Source organism: Podarcis pityusensis (assembly GCF_964106645.2).
Source record: "Podarcis pityusensis genome assembly, chromosome: 5".
NCBI classification, from domain to species: Eukaryota; Metazoa; Chordata; class Lepidosauria; order Squamata; family Lacertidae; genus Podarcis; species Podarcis pityusensis.
In genome coordinates, this window is record NC_138032.1 from 92930109 (window position 1) to 92944771 (window position 14663).

Consider the following 14663-nt stretch of genomic DNA (forward strand, 5'->3'; position numbering starts at 1 on the left):
TCTCTCAGCCTCACTCACCTCACAGAGTGTTTGTTGCGCGGGAGGAAGGGAAAGGAGATTGTTAGCCGCTTTGAGACTCCTTCGGGTAGTGATAAAGTGGGATACCAAATCCAAACTCTTCTTCAAACCAACGCCTAACTGCCACACGAGCCCTAGGCCTGCCACCAAATACTCTCGCACCTGCAACCAATCCTTCACGCGCTCTCCAATCCGGCTCACGCCTGAGTTCAAATGGCTGGCAGACAAATGACATGGCTGGGAACCTCCGGGGGATGCGGGACTTTGTCCCCTGCCCCCGGAGGGGAGTGGGTGGTCATGTGGTCCACCGCAACTCCTCCCCACTGGGAAGCGGAGTGGATTTCCCGGTGCTGAAGGGGAGTTTTTCCACCATGAAGGCCAGGCAGCGCCCACGGCTGCCTCCTCAGGTGAGTAAGATGCTGGCCTCATGTTCACTTTGGCCAGTCTCTGTTGGGCCCCTGAGGCTGGGGGCATCCTCTTTCCAAACTCCTGGGGGGGCATCGTGAGGAGGTACCTCTCTTTGGGGTGGATGGGGCAGCTCAGAGACCAGGGTCGGTGGCTGCTGCTGCCCAGAGGACTCCCAGAGAAAGGGGAGAAGAGGCTGAGGGAACACTCCTCAAGGGAGGGTGTTCAAAAAGGAGTGAGAAGCTGCCAGCTCTGCAGGCAAGGGGCTCCTGAGCCCCACAAGGGTGCCGCAGAAAGAATGTAGTGGGTCAAGTGAGCCATGGACCCAAAAAGGTTGAAAACCTGTGAGCTAGAATATCAACTTTTGCTATATTGAGAGTTCAACACACTGTCTTCTAGAAACGTGTATATAAATGAATAGACTGCAGAAAGAATGTAGTTGGTCAAGGGAGCCTTGGACTCAAAGTGGTTGGAAACCTCTGGTCTTGACCTCTGGTCAAGACCAAAATAATGGGACTTAAGATAAGGAGCTCAGGAACTTGCATCGAGGCGAGGATCGGTGGCAATGGAAGAGGAGATATGTCCAATGTTTTCCCCCTGCCTTTTTATTCCAGTGTATACGTATGTCCAGAGTCGATTTTATCGTTCCCCAGAAGTGATTCTTGGTCACCCCTATGCAACCCCTATTGACATGTGGAGTCTAGGGTGCATTATGGCTGAACTCTACACAGGGTACCCACTTTTTCCTGGGGAGAATGAAGTGGAGCAGCTTGCATGCATTATGGAGGTAACTTCTGATTTTAATATTAGCAGGTGTGCAGAAACAACCCAGACTCTAAAGAACAAGTTTAGCTATACACAGGAACTTATGCATGCTCACAAAGGGGATTTCTTTCTTTCTTGCAACATCGCAAGTAGTTTTTGAAACTCCTCTAAGATTTGTCACATAAAGTTCCACTTTATTCCTTACTAGTTCGGCTTCATCTGGAAAACTGTGCACTTTTAGAAGGATATGTAGATGTTGGGAGTGTTCAGAGCAGGACAACAAATATGGAAGGTTGGGCTGATTTCTCCTGGACAAGACAAGGCTGAGGTGATAGCATTCTTCAGATATCTGAAAGGGTTTTACATGGAAAACAGCAAGGACTTGTCGCCTGCTACTCCAAAAGGCAAGATTAGGTCTAGTGGACTTAAGGTACAGGAGGGTAGATCTCAGCTGACTATCGGGAGAAACTTCTTAAAGGTAACAGCATTTGGCAATGGGAACAATTATCTTGAGATGTGCTGCAGTCTCCCTAAATGGAGGTCTTCGGCTGTTGGACAGCCATCTGTGAGAGATGCTCTTGGGGTTTCCCACAAAAAGCCAGGGGGTGGGACACAACCAGAGACACAACCCCATGGAAGTGTGGTCACGGTTCATACCCTCTCCAACAATCCCCCCCCCCATACTCTCAACCTGCCTTCCATGCTCCAAGTCATGAATGTCCTTCCCGGCATACACATCCTTTACATGTAATGTTACTTCTCCTCCTTTCTGTTTGATCCATGCCTTTTGAACAGGTTCTCACCCTCATCTCACCAGGTTTCAGTCATGCTTGTTCACATGAAACGAAGGCATCTCTTTCATTACCTGTGAATTTTATCTATTAAAGTCTGAGGAATTCAATGTGTCAAACAAAAATTATGTCTACCACAAACATTTTAGACACAAATTAGCTAGCGTATGTCTCCGAAGATGCACACACACAGTTGTTTTCTGTACAAAATACGTCCTTATGAAATAAAATGTTGCATTTCAGAAATGACTTGCATACAAGTGGCATTACACTGGCATTAGAGTGCCTGTGAAATGTTTAATATCCCTACAGGAACTCATAGAACCCAGAACACAAAGACCAAAATATCACCTAGTGACGGGGAATTGAAATGCAGGATAATAACACAGACCTGTTGGGTGTTTCAAGGATTACAAGCAGATTATGTGTGTGAAGTGATTTAAACACTCTAACTCCCAAGTATTAAAAGCCCCTTTATGGCATGCAACAGGCCCATAGAGTTGACCCAGAAAAAGGAGGGCAGCACTCTTTGTGAAGAACATGAAATTCAAAATGTACCATTTAACAGATACTCTCTCATTTGATTATAAAAGTCAGTTTCTAAATTGATTTAGATGTACAGAGATTTTATTAGTTCCAGCCCAGTTTTTTAAGATAGTTTTGAACTTTATTTCTGTCTCCTGATACGTTAGTTCTCCCTCCCAGTTTTGTGCCAGGCATAACTTTCATTTTTAGCCGTTGATAACAGTGTTGAGGAGAATCAGATCCAGTACAGATAGAAACCACCAGTTAGGTTGGAACCACTGATGAGTTCCTCAGAAGACTTATTTTTACTGTTTGTGGTAGTTTCCCCCTCTTTTCAACTGACTCTGCGGTAGAATAAAAAAGAGCTCAGCCATTATATCAACATGTCCTTCATGTTAAAGGTGTAAGACCATTAATTTGTTATATACTTAACAGAGGTGCCCTTCAGGCTGACTTTTTGTGTGTGTTAAAGATACTAGGTCTTCCACCAGCTGATTTCATTCAGACTGCATCAAGAAGACGAACGTTCTTTGGTAAGTCCCTTGCTGTTATTGACTTACTCGCATAATGCCCATCACTATGGTGGACAGGGCATTTGTGGAAGAAAGACCTTCATATTGTATGGTGCTTTGCGCAAGAGGGATCACAATGCATATTTATTTGCTCTAGATACACACCTCAGCCTCTGAGTGGTGGAGATTTCAAGGGTGCTAGCACACGCCTTCGGTTTCGTTTCCTTGGAATTAAGAGCAGCGCAGACTAGGGATTGGTCTTGCAGCTTGTCTACATTCATTTAGTGCTCGTTCTTATCACACCATCTGAGTTTGGGCTGATGCTTAGCCTGCTTTTGCAGTTTGGGCTCGGACTATGGTGGGCATGTTGATTCTGTTGACAAGCTTTGGTCTGTCAAGCCGAAAAATATCAAGCTATAGCTTGAAAATGTTGCAGCTGATGTCAACTCTAGTGCAAATCATCTGCCCACACAGCAAGCAGAAATGGCATAGAGAAGAAGAATGGTGTTTGTTTTTAAAACTTTCTATATTATATGTTCCATAATATTATATGCAGATGCTTTAATTAAGCCAGTTTCTAAATGAATGCTCCTTCCACAAATTAAATAGTATTTATTTGCTGTCTCCCCATTTGAGAGCCTGCATTCACACATACACAAACCCTGCTCCAGCCCCCAGCGGCGTAGCGTGGGTTATCAGCACCCGGGGCAAGGCAAGTAATTTGCGCCCCCTAACCCGGGGCAAGGCAAATAATTTGCGCCCCCTAACCCGGGGCAAGGCAAGTACAGTAATTTACTCTCCCAAGCAGCAGCAGCAGCGAGGCTTCTCTTTCCCCCGCGCTCTCCTGGAGCTGCCTCTTTTCTTTCCTTTTTTCCCTTTCTCCAAGGCTTTTCGCTTTCTCTCCTTAATTGATTCCTCCTCCACACCGCAGCGTTTCCTAGCTGCTTCCCCCCCCCTTCCCCTCTCTCTCCTCCTCGCTCTGCTTGCCTTGCCCTGCACCGGCAGCAGCAGGCGCAGCCAGACCCCCGCCAGCCAGCCCGCCCGCCCGCCCACCCGGCTTCCTCTCCTTTTTTTGCCCGCGGCAGAAGGCTTCGCTCTCCCCCTTCCGCGACCTCCTCACCAAGCCGAGCGAGCGCGGGCTCCCTAACCCGTGGATTTTAGTAGGGGCAGAGAGCTGCTAGTGCGAGCGCGCCCCCCGCCCATGTTGCGCCCGGTGCGGCCGGCCCCCCTGGCACCCCCCACGCTACGCCACTGCCAGCCCCCCTTCATTTCAACCAGCAATCTCACCCCTGGATCCTTTTTTTGCCTGCATGACACAAACATCTAAACAGTATTCATTTATAGTTCAACTCAGCATTTTCTTCTTGGATGAGACTACCTAAAATACCTTCCTCATTTCCCTCACGGATGGATACTTAATCTTTTAACTGTTGCTGTATTTGCCCGAGTTATCCAGGTATTTTATCTTACAACAAAATAAAATTAGTATTTTGGTACGAATTTAGTGGGGTTTCCCAAACAAGGTGCACCCATTTCCAATAAAAGCCATGTCCTAGTATTGGAACACAAATTTCCCACAGAAAACCAGTTGCTCCCTTACTATTCTAGTGCATTTCCAGGTTGAATTCAAAGTACCTCTGAAGTCTTACTGCACCCAGGAGCCCAGGGAATCAGAAGAACTGCCTGCTCCCATATAAGCGTGCCTGGCCTCTAAGATCTCCCCAGGCTCTACTCCAGCTGCCCCCTTCAAGCGTTATGAAAGCCAGTGTGGTGTAGTGGTTAAGAGCGGTAGACTTGTAATCTGGTGAACTGGGTTCGCTTCCCCGCTCCTCCACATGCAGCTGCTGGGTGACCTTGGGCTAGTCACACTTCTCTGAAGTCTCTCAGTCCCACTCAGCTCACAGAGTGTTTGTTGTGGGTGAGGAAAGGAAAGGAGATTGTGAGCCGCTTTGAGACTCCTTCGGGTAGTGATAAAGCGGGATATCAAATCCAAACTCCTCCTCCTCCTCCTCTTCTTCTTCTTCTTCTTCTTCTTCTTCTTCTTCTTCTTCTACATGGGCTGGGGATCAAGCATTTCTGTGTTGGCCTTGTGGATTGTGGAATAGGCCTCCCAGAAATATAATTTATTTTATCTTTAGGCACCAAGTTACTCTCTCGTGCTTTTGGAAAGCAATAATAAAGTATCTATTGCTAGTTTACTGTTGCACTGAATTTCCTTTGTTGTAATACGTTTAGACCTATGGTTGGGGTTTTTAATTTTTTTGTGTGGATTTGAATGTAATTGTTTTATTCTGAATTGTAAACCACCTTGAAGAGATGGAAAGGTGAGATGTGTTTTAAGTATTTATTCATTCGTTTGAAGCTTTTGTTGCAGTTTTGGCTGCAATACATAAATATTAAAGCACTAAATCGTTAATCTCTGAGAGATTTTTCTTCGAGTGAAAATTACTGGTTTTGTGAACAACATTGGCACTCTTCTGGATCAGAGATGCAAACTGTTAGTCTATGCTGCCAAAATCTTCCCAGGTCTCTGATGGTTCTTCTAATCTTTTAATCAAGGTGGGTTTTAAGTTTACCCACAGAGCAAAAAGCTTCATGTAAGCTCTGCACTGTAAGGTATTTTTCTGTACATGTGAATTAAGCAAAGTTACACCTGGGGTCATTTGCTACATTGCTAGGAATTCCTGGCTCCTAACGGCACCACATTTGTTATGGAGTCTGACCAGAAAAATAAGGAATCGGTTTTTATGGCAAAATGCACTTCCAATTGAATAGGGTGCATCCCAACATTACAGCGCTGGACATCCCTGTTCTAAATAAATATTATCTGGGCAGACTTAAATCTTCTGTGGACTTACCTTTCCAGCATCAAAATTTTAAATATTATGCAAATGTGTATACAGTTTTAAAATGTTGCTTTTCTGTTTTAAAGATTCCAGCGGTACTCCAAAGAACCTTACAAATAGTAGGGGGAGAATAAGAAACCCGAACACAAGGGAACTGAGCGCTGTATTGAAAACGTATGATGGTGCATTTCTGGATTTTCTGAAAAAGTGCCTTGTGTAAGATAGCTTTCATTTGTTTTGCCCATTGCATATATAGACTCTTAAATCCTGCTTTTCTGTCCTTAAGCGTTGGTTAAATGTCTGTTGCTCAGTTATGGTAGCAAGGTTTATTTTGATTTGCTAATTCCCCATATTGCCAGAGTATGTAATGAAAATGTTTTGCAGAAAGAAGCAGGATATTTCACATGGGACTCCAGGAGTTCTTTGGAAGTTTGTCAGAGGTTTCTCAGTTAGTATATCAGTCCTGGTGAACAAACTTTCCTGAAAGGCGGCTTGGCTACCACTGCATTATCTCCCCAAAGAATGTGCCACTTTAAAGAACATATTGGATGTGTTCCAGGTGGCTGGTTCACACCATGCTCTAATGAAGAGTTATCTTATTTATGTTTCCCATAAACTTGCTTGGGCCCCATGGCAGACATGCAGGGAAGAGGTTCGTTGATAGACAAGATTTAAAACCACTAAGTTAGGGTGATACTAGATGGGATCACAGTCAGCATGTGAGCTGAGTTGGCAGAATTAAAGACATGATTTTAGAAGGCCACAGTCACTTGGTGGCTTGGGAGTTATTGGTGGCTGGCTGCAAAGGTGGCTAAAGTTAGATCTATTGCCCTTGAAGCTCTGCCTCCCAGGACCCACCTGACTCCTTTCAATGCCTGTTTAAAACTTACCTATGCATTCTGGCATTCTCAAACTGATCTCCCTCATCTATCTTTCTTTTTCATTTTGCCTCCTTTCAGGCTCTAAGGAGAACAGGTCCTCTGCCTTTTTTTGGGTGCAGTGCCTATATATTAGACACTCAGATTTTTGCAGAGTGTATTATGTGATGTGCAGTGATGAAACTGCTGTGAAAATGCGGGTGGCGCTGTGGTCTAAACCACAGAGCCTAGGGCTTACTGATCAGAAGGTTGGTGATTCGAATCCCCTCGACGGGGTGAGCTCCCGTTGCTCGGTCCCAGCTCCTGCCAACCTAGCAGTTCGAAAGCAAGTCAAAGTGCAAGTAGATAAATAGGTACTGCTCCGGCGGGAAGGTAAACGGCATTTCCATGCACTGCTCTGGTTCGCCAGAAGCGGCTTAGTCATGCTGGCCACATGACCTGGAAGCTGTACGCCAGCTCCCTCGGCCAATAAAGCGAGATGAGCATAGCAACCTCAGAGTTGTTCCCGACTGGACCTAATGGTCAGGGCTACCTTTACCTTTTAAGGTCATACCATATGAGTGTGGAGTTTTCGTGTGCTGTCACGTGTAGGATAATGTGAGTAATAAACCCCATATGCACATAGGTTTGTATGTGTATAATACATGGGTATCATGCTCCATACTGATGTTCTCCATATGTTTTATGACAAGATGGAAACCTTCCCTGCGCATGACTCCGGAAGATGCAATGCACCACTCCTGGATGCAGGACCCATGGTTACATAAAGCGAAACAAAAGCCCAAGCCTACGACGAAGTCAGGCGACGCAGAGAAAAAGAAGGAAAATGCCCGTATGAGTGCTCAGCCAGAAAAAGGTGGACTCATAGTCCTTGGTTCTTTCTCCCCCCCCCCCCCCAATGAATTGTCTTTAAATAGGTATTTCAGAGGGAGACAAACCAAAACCAAAACACCAGGAAGCACCTAGGTTCAGCAGCATCTTGAGGTCTGCTTCTCTCTATGTTATGGAAACCAGAAAGGCCACGTTATGGGATACTAGTAGCTGAACCCAGCTTCCAAAGAATTCCAGCTCCAAATAAAGAAGCAGCAGCAAGTTTCCATCTTTTATGGTCGAAAAGATATGTTTGAAATAGTCAGTGCCAGAGGAGATTTTCAGTGATTGTACGGTGGGGCCTCCTTGCCCTTCCCCATGATGGGCAGAAGCAGGGAAAAAATGAAAAATAAAACTCTTTTCATGTAATTTATTGCAAAATTGCATGGCGCTTTGAAATACAGATTATACAAAAGAATAGAAACAATGCACGTTTACTGAATTTGCATAACCTATACATTTCACAGAATCTATTTGGTTACCTTGCTGCGCATTTTGTTGCTTTCTACCCAACTCAGTTTTCTGCTCCCCTAAAGTGTGGCGAGCACGATAAAAAGTATAATGTGACCGTGCTTCTCTGTTCAGGTACCCCCAGGGAGTAGTTGCACCTGTGTGGGCGATTTCGGAAAGCAGAGGGCCGTGCAATTGCCACATCACAAGTGCTCTCAAGCTCTGGTGTCTATGGCTGCGCCTCGCCAATGGAAAGGACCCCACATAGCCCCCCTGTTAGGATATAGTTTCCGTTCCACCTTAAAAGTCAGGCGTGACTGTTGTGCGTCACATGCCTGTTTACTTCCTGCTCACTGGGAGTTTCTGTTTTGTATATAGCTTTTGTTCCGGCTGTTTTCCTGGACACGGATGCAAGCAGTCATGTTTTTCCTTTGTTCTGACCTACGTTGAATAAAGCAGTAAATATGCTCTTCTGTCTGAATCTTCCATTGCGGAGACTGCTGGAAAGGGCGTGCGTGAGTCTTGGAATGTCTCTAAGGCTCGTGTCGCTAATTGACTGATGCTGTTTTCATGGGAGACTGGTGATTGCCCGGAGACGACGAATGGGGCCTGCCTGATGGCCTCTGTCTCCCTGGCAGTATCCCAACACCCCCCACACCCCGGTTCCTAAATTCTCTCAGCCTATGGCAATTGTTCCCTGGATGTCAAAGCAGCCTCTGTCAGCCCAGAAACTGATGTGGGGTGAGGAAGAGTGGAATAAATTTAATGATTATCTAGTTAAATTTGTCAAGTTAAATTAACTGAAAATAGCTTGCAGATACTTAATTGGCTGAGGATTTTATGTTAAGTGATGAATTAATATGTTTAATTCCATAAGGTGAAGATTTAAGGATGTTAATGTTTAAGTTGAATTTCATAAGAATTGGGATTTGGAAAACCGTTAAAAGGATGTGCAATGAAATTCAACCAAGGGGGAGCGAGGAAGTCACTTAACAAAGTTAATAAGTGTAATTTTCAATAAGGCTATGATTTATGTTTGTTTGTCTTGTGTGTTTGTTTGTTTATAATATTGTGAAAACTAATAAAAAAATTTTTGGGGGAAAAAGAAACTTATGTGGGGTGGCAGGGGGAAAGAACTGAAAATATACCGTATTTTTTGCTCTATAAGACTCACTTTTTCCCTCCTAAAAAGTAAGGTGAAATGTGTGTGCGTCTTATGGAGCGAATGCAGGCTGCGCAGCTATCACAGAAGCCAGAACAGCAAGAGGGATTGCTGCTTTCACTGCGCAGCGATCCCTCTTGCTGTTCTGGCTTCTGAGATTCAGAATATATTTTTTTTCTTGTTTTCCTTCTCCAAAAACTAGGTGCGTCTTGTGGTCTGGTGTGTCTTATAGAGCGAAAAATACGGTAAACATCATTTTCTCTTGGGTGTGTCCTCCAGTTCCAAGACCAAGTCAAGATATGTACACACAAACACACACGCTGTTTGCTTTGGGGTTGGAGGAAGTCTGTCTTCTGCTACTGCATTTGCTAAGAAAACACAGGCCATCAGTGGCGTAGCGTGGGGGGTGCAGGGGGGGCCGGCCGCACCGGGCGCAACATCTGGGGGGGCACGCTCGCACTCGCAGCTCTCTGCCCCTACCTGGCTCACTCACTCTCTCTCACTGCAGTGCTGGCTGTGCGAATCCGATCCGAGCCGCTGGGTCGCCGCCCACCGTGGAGGGGGTGGGTGCCAGGCGTGCGGTGCGGAGAGAGAGCGAGGGACTATCTGGGGGAGGGACAGTGCAGCGGCCGCCCAGCGCAGCGCTGAGCGTGGGAGAGAACCACACCAGACCAGACCAGGCAGCAGCAAGAAGAAGCTGGCAGCGGCGGCAGGTTAGGGGTTAGGGGGCGCAAATTACTTGCCTTGCCCCGGGTTAGGGGGCGCAAATTGCTTGCCTTGCCCCGGGTGCTGACAACCCACGCTACAGGCCATTTGATGTCTGTTTCCTGAGCCCAGTTCCCCCTCACCACCAGCTGTTTCAGGGATAGAGGTTGGTTGCCTATGTTTGCCGTGGAAAGAGAGGGAGAAAGGAGGGACTGAGAACAGAGGAAGCTTTATTTCCCCAGGGATTGATTATGAAGGTGGAGAGAGACCATCAGTGATGGACAGCTACATGTTTGTAGTGTGGAGAGACAAAACGGGGAGGTCCCACCCTCTCTGCTCCAGGTGGTGGTAGATTCCAGAGACATCTCGCAGAACTATCTCGAGATCTCATTGGAAGCTGCTGCTGCTGCCGCCGCCATTTCTCCTTGCTTCTCTGGCGGTTGGCAGCAGGGGTGAGCAAAGGTGTTCATGGGATTCTGCCGCCCAAGATGGCGGCTTCTGTCAGCCTCATGGGTGGGCCGGCCCTGGTGGTGTACTCAACCTTCCTGTTCTTTCAGCCCACTGCACTTATACCTGTTTAGGGAAGCTTTTAATGTTTGATGAATTATTGTATTTTAACGTTTTGCTGGAAGCCGCCCAGAGTGGCTGGGGAAACCCAGCCAGATGGGTGGAGTATAAATAATAAATTATTATAAATTATTATATTACTACCTGCACCACTCACAGAAACCTCAAGCAGGTACAGAGGCTAGCAGAGGCTGCCTCCCTGAGGCATAGCCCTCTCCACAAATCTCAGAGCCACACACTCTTCCCTGTACAACATGCATTTTACTCTTCTGTCCAAATTCAGGACAGAATGTTTGCAGCTCTGCAAACATTTCGGTCAACCTGCTGTTCTCTGCCCATCACAATCCCAAAGCATCACTTTGAGAAAGAGGCCCCTGTTATTTGTGTCTTAGGAGGAAAAAAAGGCATGTGTTTGCTGGAGGTTTCTTCTCTATCTCTTGTTGCCAGGGCTAAGCAGCAGCTTCAGTATTGGCCCAGTAGGACTGCCTTTGAGTACAGTCTGAGCATGCTCAGTGCTGGTTTCCCTAAGGCCACACCTCAAAGCACGTTCATTGCAGCTAGCCAGGAGAAGACTGTTGTTGTCAGTTTCGATAGCTGGTTTTTATAATTAATATTTGTCAAGAGAGAGCAATGGCAGGCAGTTGTATGTTTGTTTCTAGGTTTTTGCTTAATTGTTTGCATTTATTTTTGTGAATGGGGAGGAGGATTGAGAGGAGAAATGTGGCTTCTGTGTGTGTTGCAACTTTCAACACTTAGATTCACAGAACTGTCAAGTTAGAAGGGACCAAGAGGGTCATCTAGTCCAGTTTGCTGTAATGCAGAAATATTTCACCCAACGTGGGGCTTGAACCCTGAGCAAATTACATGCTGCTTGATATATAACCGATATATAACCTCTATATAAAATAAGTGGTTTGCAAGAAATATTAAAATTACGAATACAGTTAAAAACAATTCTAAACTATGCCAGAATCCACAAGGCTGGATACAAAAGTGTTTTAATCAGGTGCCAAAACCTTACTTGAACACTCCTCTTTGTATTTATTGTATTTTATTGTATTTAAGTCCTAAAGCAATTCTAGATTTGCTGCTCTCTAAAGTAATACATTTTCCCTTAAATTTTGTGTCTCCCCTTTTCTGCAGATGAAACCACACGGCACCAATCTGCTGGAGAAATAAAATCTGATCCCGCTGAAAAGTTATCCGTTTCGATTCAGAAATTATCTCCCATCATAACCTCCCAAGATGCAAACGAAGAGGAAAAGGAGGATTCCAACAAGCCAGAAACTCCAGAAAAAGAACTGGAAACCCTGGTGGACAAAACTGTTAAAAGAGAACAGAGAGACCATAGGACTGAGAAGGTCATGCACAAAAATACAAGCATCTTGCCACCCATCAAGTACAAGCAATGACTAGTCCTCTTTGCATATCATTTGTGGTCTGCTTTTAGGTAACTTTTTTGCTGTAAAATGTTCAAGAACAGAAATTTAACATAACTGTCTGTATACGGTCTGTGCACATTTCTTGGTGTGGAGGAAGATTGTATGAGTGGAAATGGGTACTATCTTACAGTTCAAATAGAATATATTTTGCTCTCTTGAGGGACAGAAATTAATTTTGATCAGAACAAGGGTGTGGCTGATCATTTTACTTGTGAGTACTGCAAGGTGAAGACATAGGACCTCTGTCTAACCTCCAAGACATTTCTTGCACAGCTCGTGGGCTGTTATTTCAGTCAGGGTTTTGGTTTTTTTAAGTGTCGTATCGTATTTTATTTATTAAATTTGTATACCGCCATATATCCATAGATCTCAGGGTGGTTAACGACACCAGAAGCGACAGGTGTTAAAAAACCCCCACAACTTAAAACATTTCCCAGAAAAGAGAAAGAAAGAAAAAATCAGAAAGAGCAGCAAGATAGGGGTACCAGAGCTCTGCGTTGTGACCCCAATTCAATAGATAGGAGCCCTATAATTTGCACAAGAGTGATAAAGGGGCATTGTGTGAGGCCCCTGTGCACACACACACACACACACACATTTTAAATGCCTGTTATATATGGGATAGGGATGCGGGTGGTGCTGTGGGTAAAACCTCAGTGCCTAGGACTTGCCGATCGTATAGTCGGTGGTTCGAATCCCCGCGGCGGGGTGAGCTCCCGTCGTTCGGTCCCAGCTCCTGCCCACCTAGCAGTTCGAAAGCACCCCCAAGTGCAAGTAGATAAATAGGTACCGCTTTATAGCGGGAAGGTAAACGGCGTTTTCGTGCGCTGCGCTGGTGCTGGCTCGCCAGAGCAGCTTCGTCACGCTGGCCACGTGACCCGGAAGTGTCTCCGGACAGCGCTGGCCCCTGGCCTCTTAAGTGAGATGGGCGCACAACCCTAGAGTCGGACACGACTGGCCCGTACAGGCAGGGGTACCTTTACCTTTATATATGGGATGCAGGTGGCGCTGTGGGTTAAACTACAGAGCCTAGGACATGCCAATCAGAAGGTTGGCGGTTCGAATCCCTGTGACGGGGTGAGCTCCCGTTGTTCGGTCCCTGCTCCTGCCAACCTAGCGGTTCGAAAGCACGTCAAAGTGCAAGTAGATAGATAGGTACCACTCTGGCGGGAAGGTAAACGGCGTTTCCATGCGCTGCTCTGGTTCGCCAGAAGCGGTTTAGTCATGCTGGCCACATGACCCGGAAGCTGTACGCCGGCTCCCTTGGCCAATAAAGCGAGATGAGCGCCGCAACCCCAGAGTCGGTCACGACTGGACCTAATGGTCAGGTGTCCCTTTACCTTTACCTTATATGTGCTACCATTCCAGTTTCCAAGATAATCTCTCACAAAACAACTTTTTCTAACTGTGTTGTTGAAATCCAAATTCACCCTCTGTATCCAGCGACTGACACCACAAGGCCACTGGAAGCAAAACGGACAGCTTGTGCTCAGGTGAGAAGCAAATGGAAGGAGGGGTTTGGTGTTAGAAGCCACCCACAGAAACGTCACCACACATGACAGGTTTCCGTCATGGTCCTCCATGCACCAGAAGCGGCTTAGTCATGCTGGCCACATGACCCAGAAAGCTGCCTGTGGACAAACGTTGGCTCCCGTGGCCTGAAAAGTGAGATGAGCGCTGCACCTTTGACAGGACTTAGCTGTCCAGGGGTCCTTTACCTTTTATGTTTCTGGTGAGTTTCCTGGAATATCTGGATCAGCCTTTCACCAGAAAGCCTCAATTCTGGGGTTGTTGTTGTTTTTGCTCCCAGATCATTAACATTAAGCAAAACCAAATTCGTTTTAGCCATGACTTGGTTGGAATCTCATAATAGCACAAGGTTCCACAACGCAGATGATGTCACAAAATGATTAAGGTAGCCATAAAATCTTGATTGCTGCGATAATATTGAAATTACTGCTTTCTAGTGGAAGCATTGGAGGGAGCCATGTGGTTTTGCACTCTGTAAAAAAAGTATTTTGAGCTCAGAGGAGGAAATGATCCTTTCAACGGGAGTGGCATCTGAGCTCAGATCACCCACATAATTTTGTAAGCATTCATAAAGGATGGCTTGCAGTGTCAACTTGAAGTCTGAGGGTATGGCTGATTCCTCCGTCAAACAACTTTTGTACTCCTGTGAAACTATAAATCAGGAAGACTTCAGGAGCTCTGTGGCCTTGCTAATAAGCCTCTTTGCTCTAGAGAAACTATAAGAGACGGAATAGAATTCAAAAAGCATTGGTGGCCAAGAAGGCAGTATTTAAAACATTTGCAACAGAATAACTGCCGCAAGAAAAACAATTCAGATCCAGCCTGCTGGATCAAGCTGCCCAGCTAAGTCCAGCATCCTGCTGCCACACTGGTCAACCGGATGCCTGTGGGAAGCCAGGGATCAGGACATGAAACCAAGAGCTTCTCTTCCCTCCAGTGGCTTCCAGTGACTGGCATTCAGAACTATTTCTGCCTCCAGCTGTGGAGGTAGAGCAGGCTTCCTCAAACTTGGCCCTCCAGATGTTTTTGGCCTACAATAATAATAATATAATAATAATTTATTATTTATACCCCGCCCATCTGGCTGAGTTTCCCCAGCCACTCTGGGCGGCTTCCAATCAAGTGTTAAAAACAGTACAGCATTAAATATTAAAAACTTCCCTGAATAGGGCTTTTTGTACTTTTTGTTCAGATGTC

General features: G+C 45.8%; 1 protein-coding gene and 1 long non-coding RNA gene across 4 annotated transcripts in view; one reads left to right on the forward strand and one right to left on the reverse strand.

The window, feature by feature from the left end:
- Positions 1 to 11999, forward strand: part of DYRK4 (dual specificity tyrosine phosphorylation regulated kinase 4) — a 56801-nt gene extending 44802 nt beyond the window's left edge. For all 3 annotated transcript variants that reach the window (XM_081005465.1, XM_081005464.1, XM_081005466.1), the window contains 5 exons: positions 1038 to 1210; positions 2977 to 3037; positions 5949 to 6078; positions 7433 to 7596; positions 11638 to 11999. In XM_081005465.1, the coding sequence (XP_080861591.1) occupies positions 1038 to 1210; positions 2977 to 3037; positions 5949 to 6078; positions 7433 to 7596; positions 11638 to 11906 (797 nt within the window). In that variant the 3' untranslated portion in view covers positions 11907 to 11999. The remainder of the gene's footprint in view (positions 1 to 1037; positions 1211 to 2976; positions 3038 to 5948; positions 6079 to 7432; positions 7597 to 11637) is intronic.
- A 996-nt stretch (positions 12000 to 12995) lies between these two features.
- The window catches only part of LOC308477303, a 266019-nt gene continuing 264351 nt past the window's right edge, over positions 12996 to 14663 (reverse strand). The window contains exon 3 of the long non-coding RNA XR_013986466.1: positions 12996 to 13253. This is a non-coding gene — a long non-coding RNA (uncharacterized lncRNA). The remainder of the gene's footprint in view (positions 13254 to 14663) is intronic.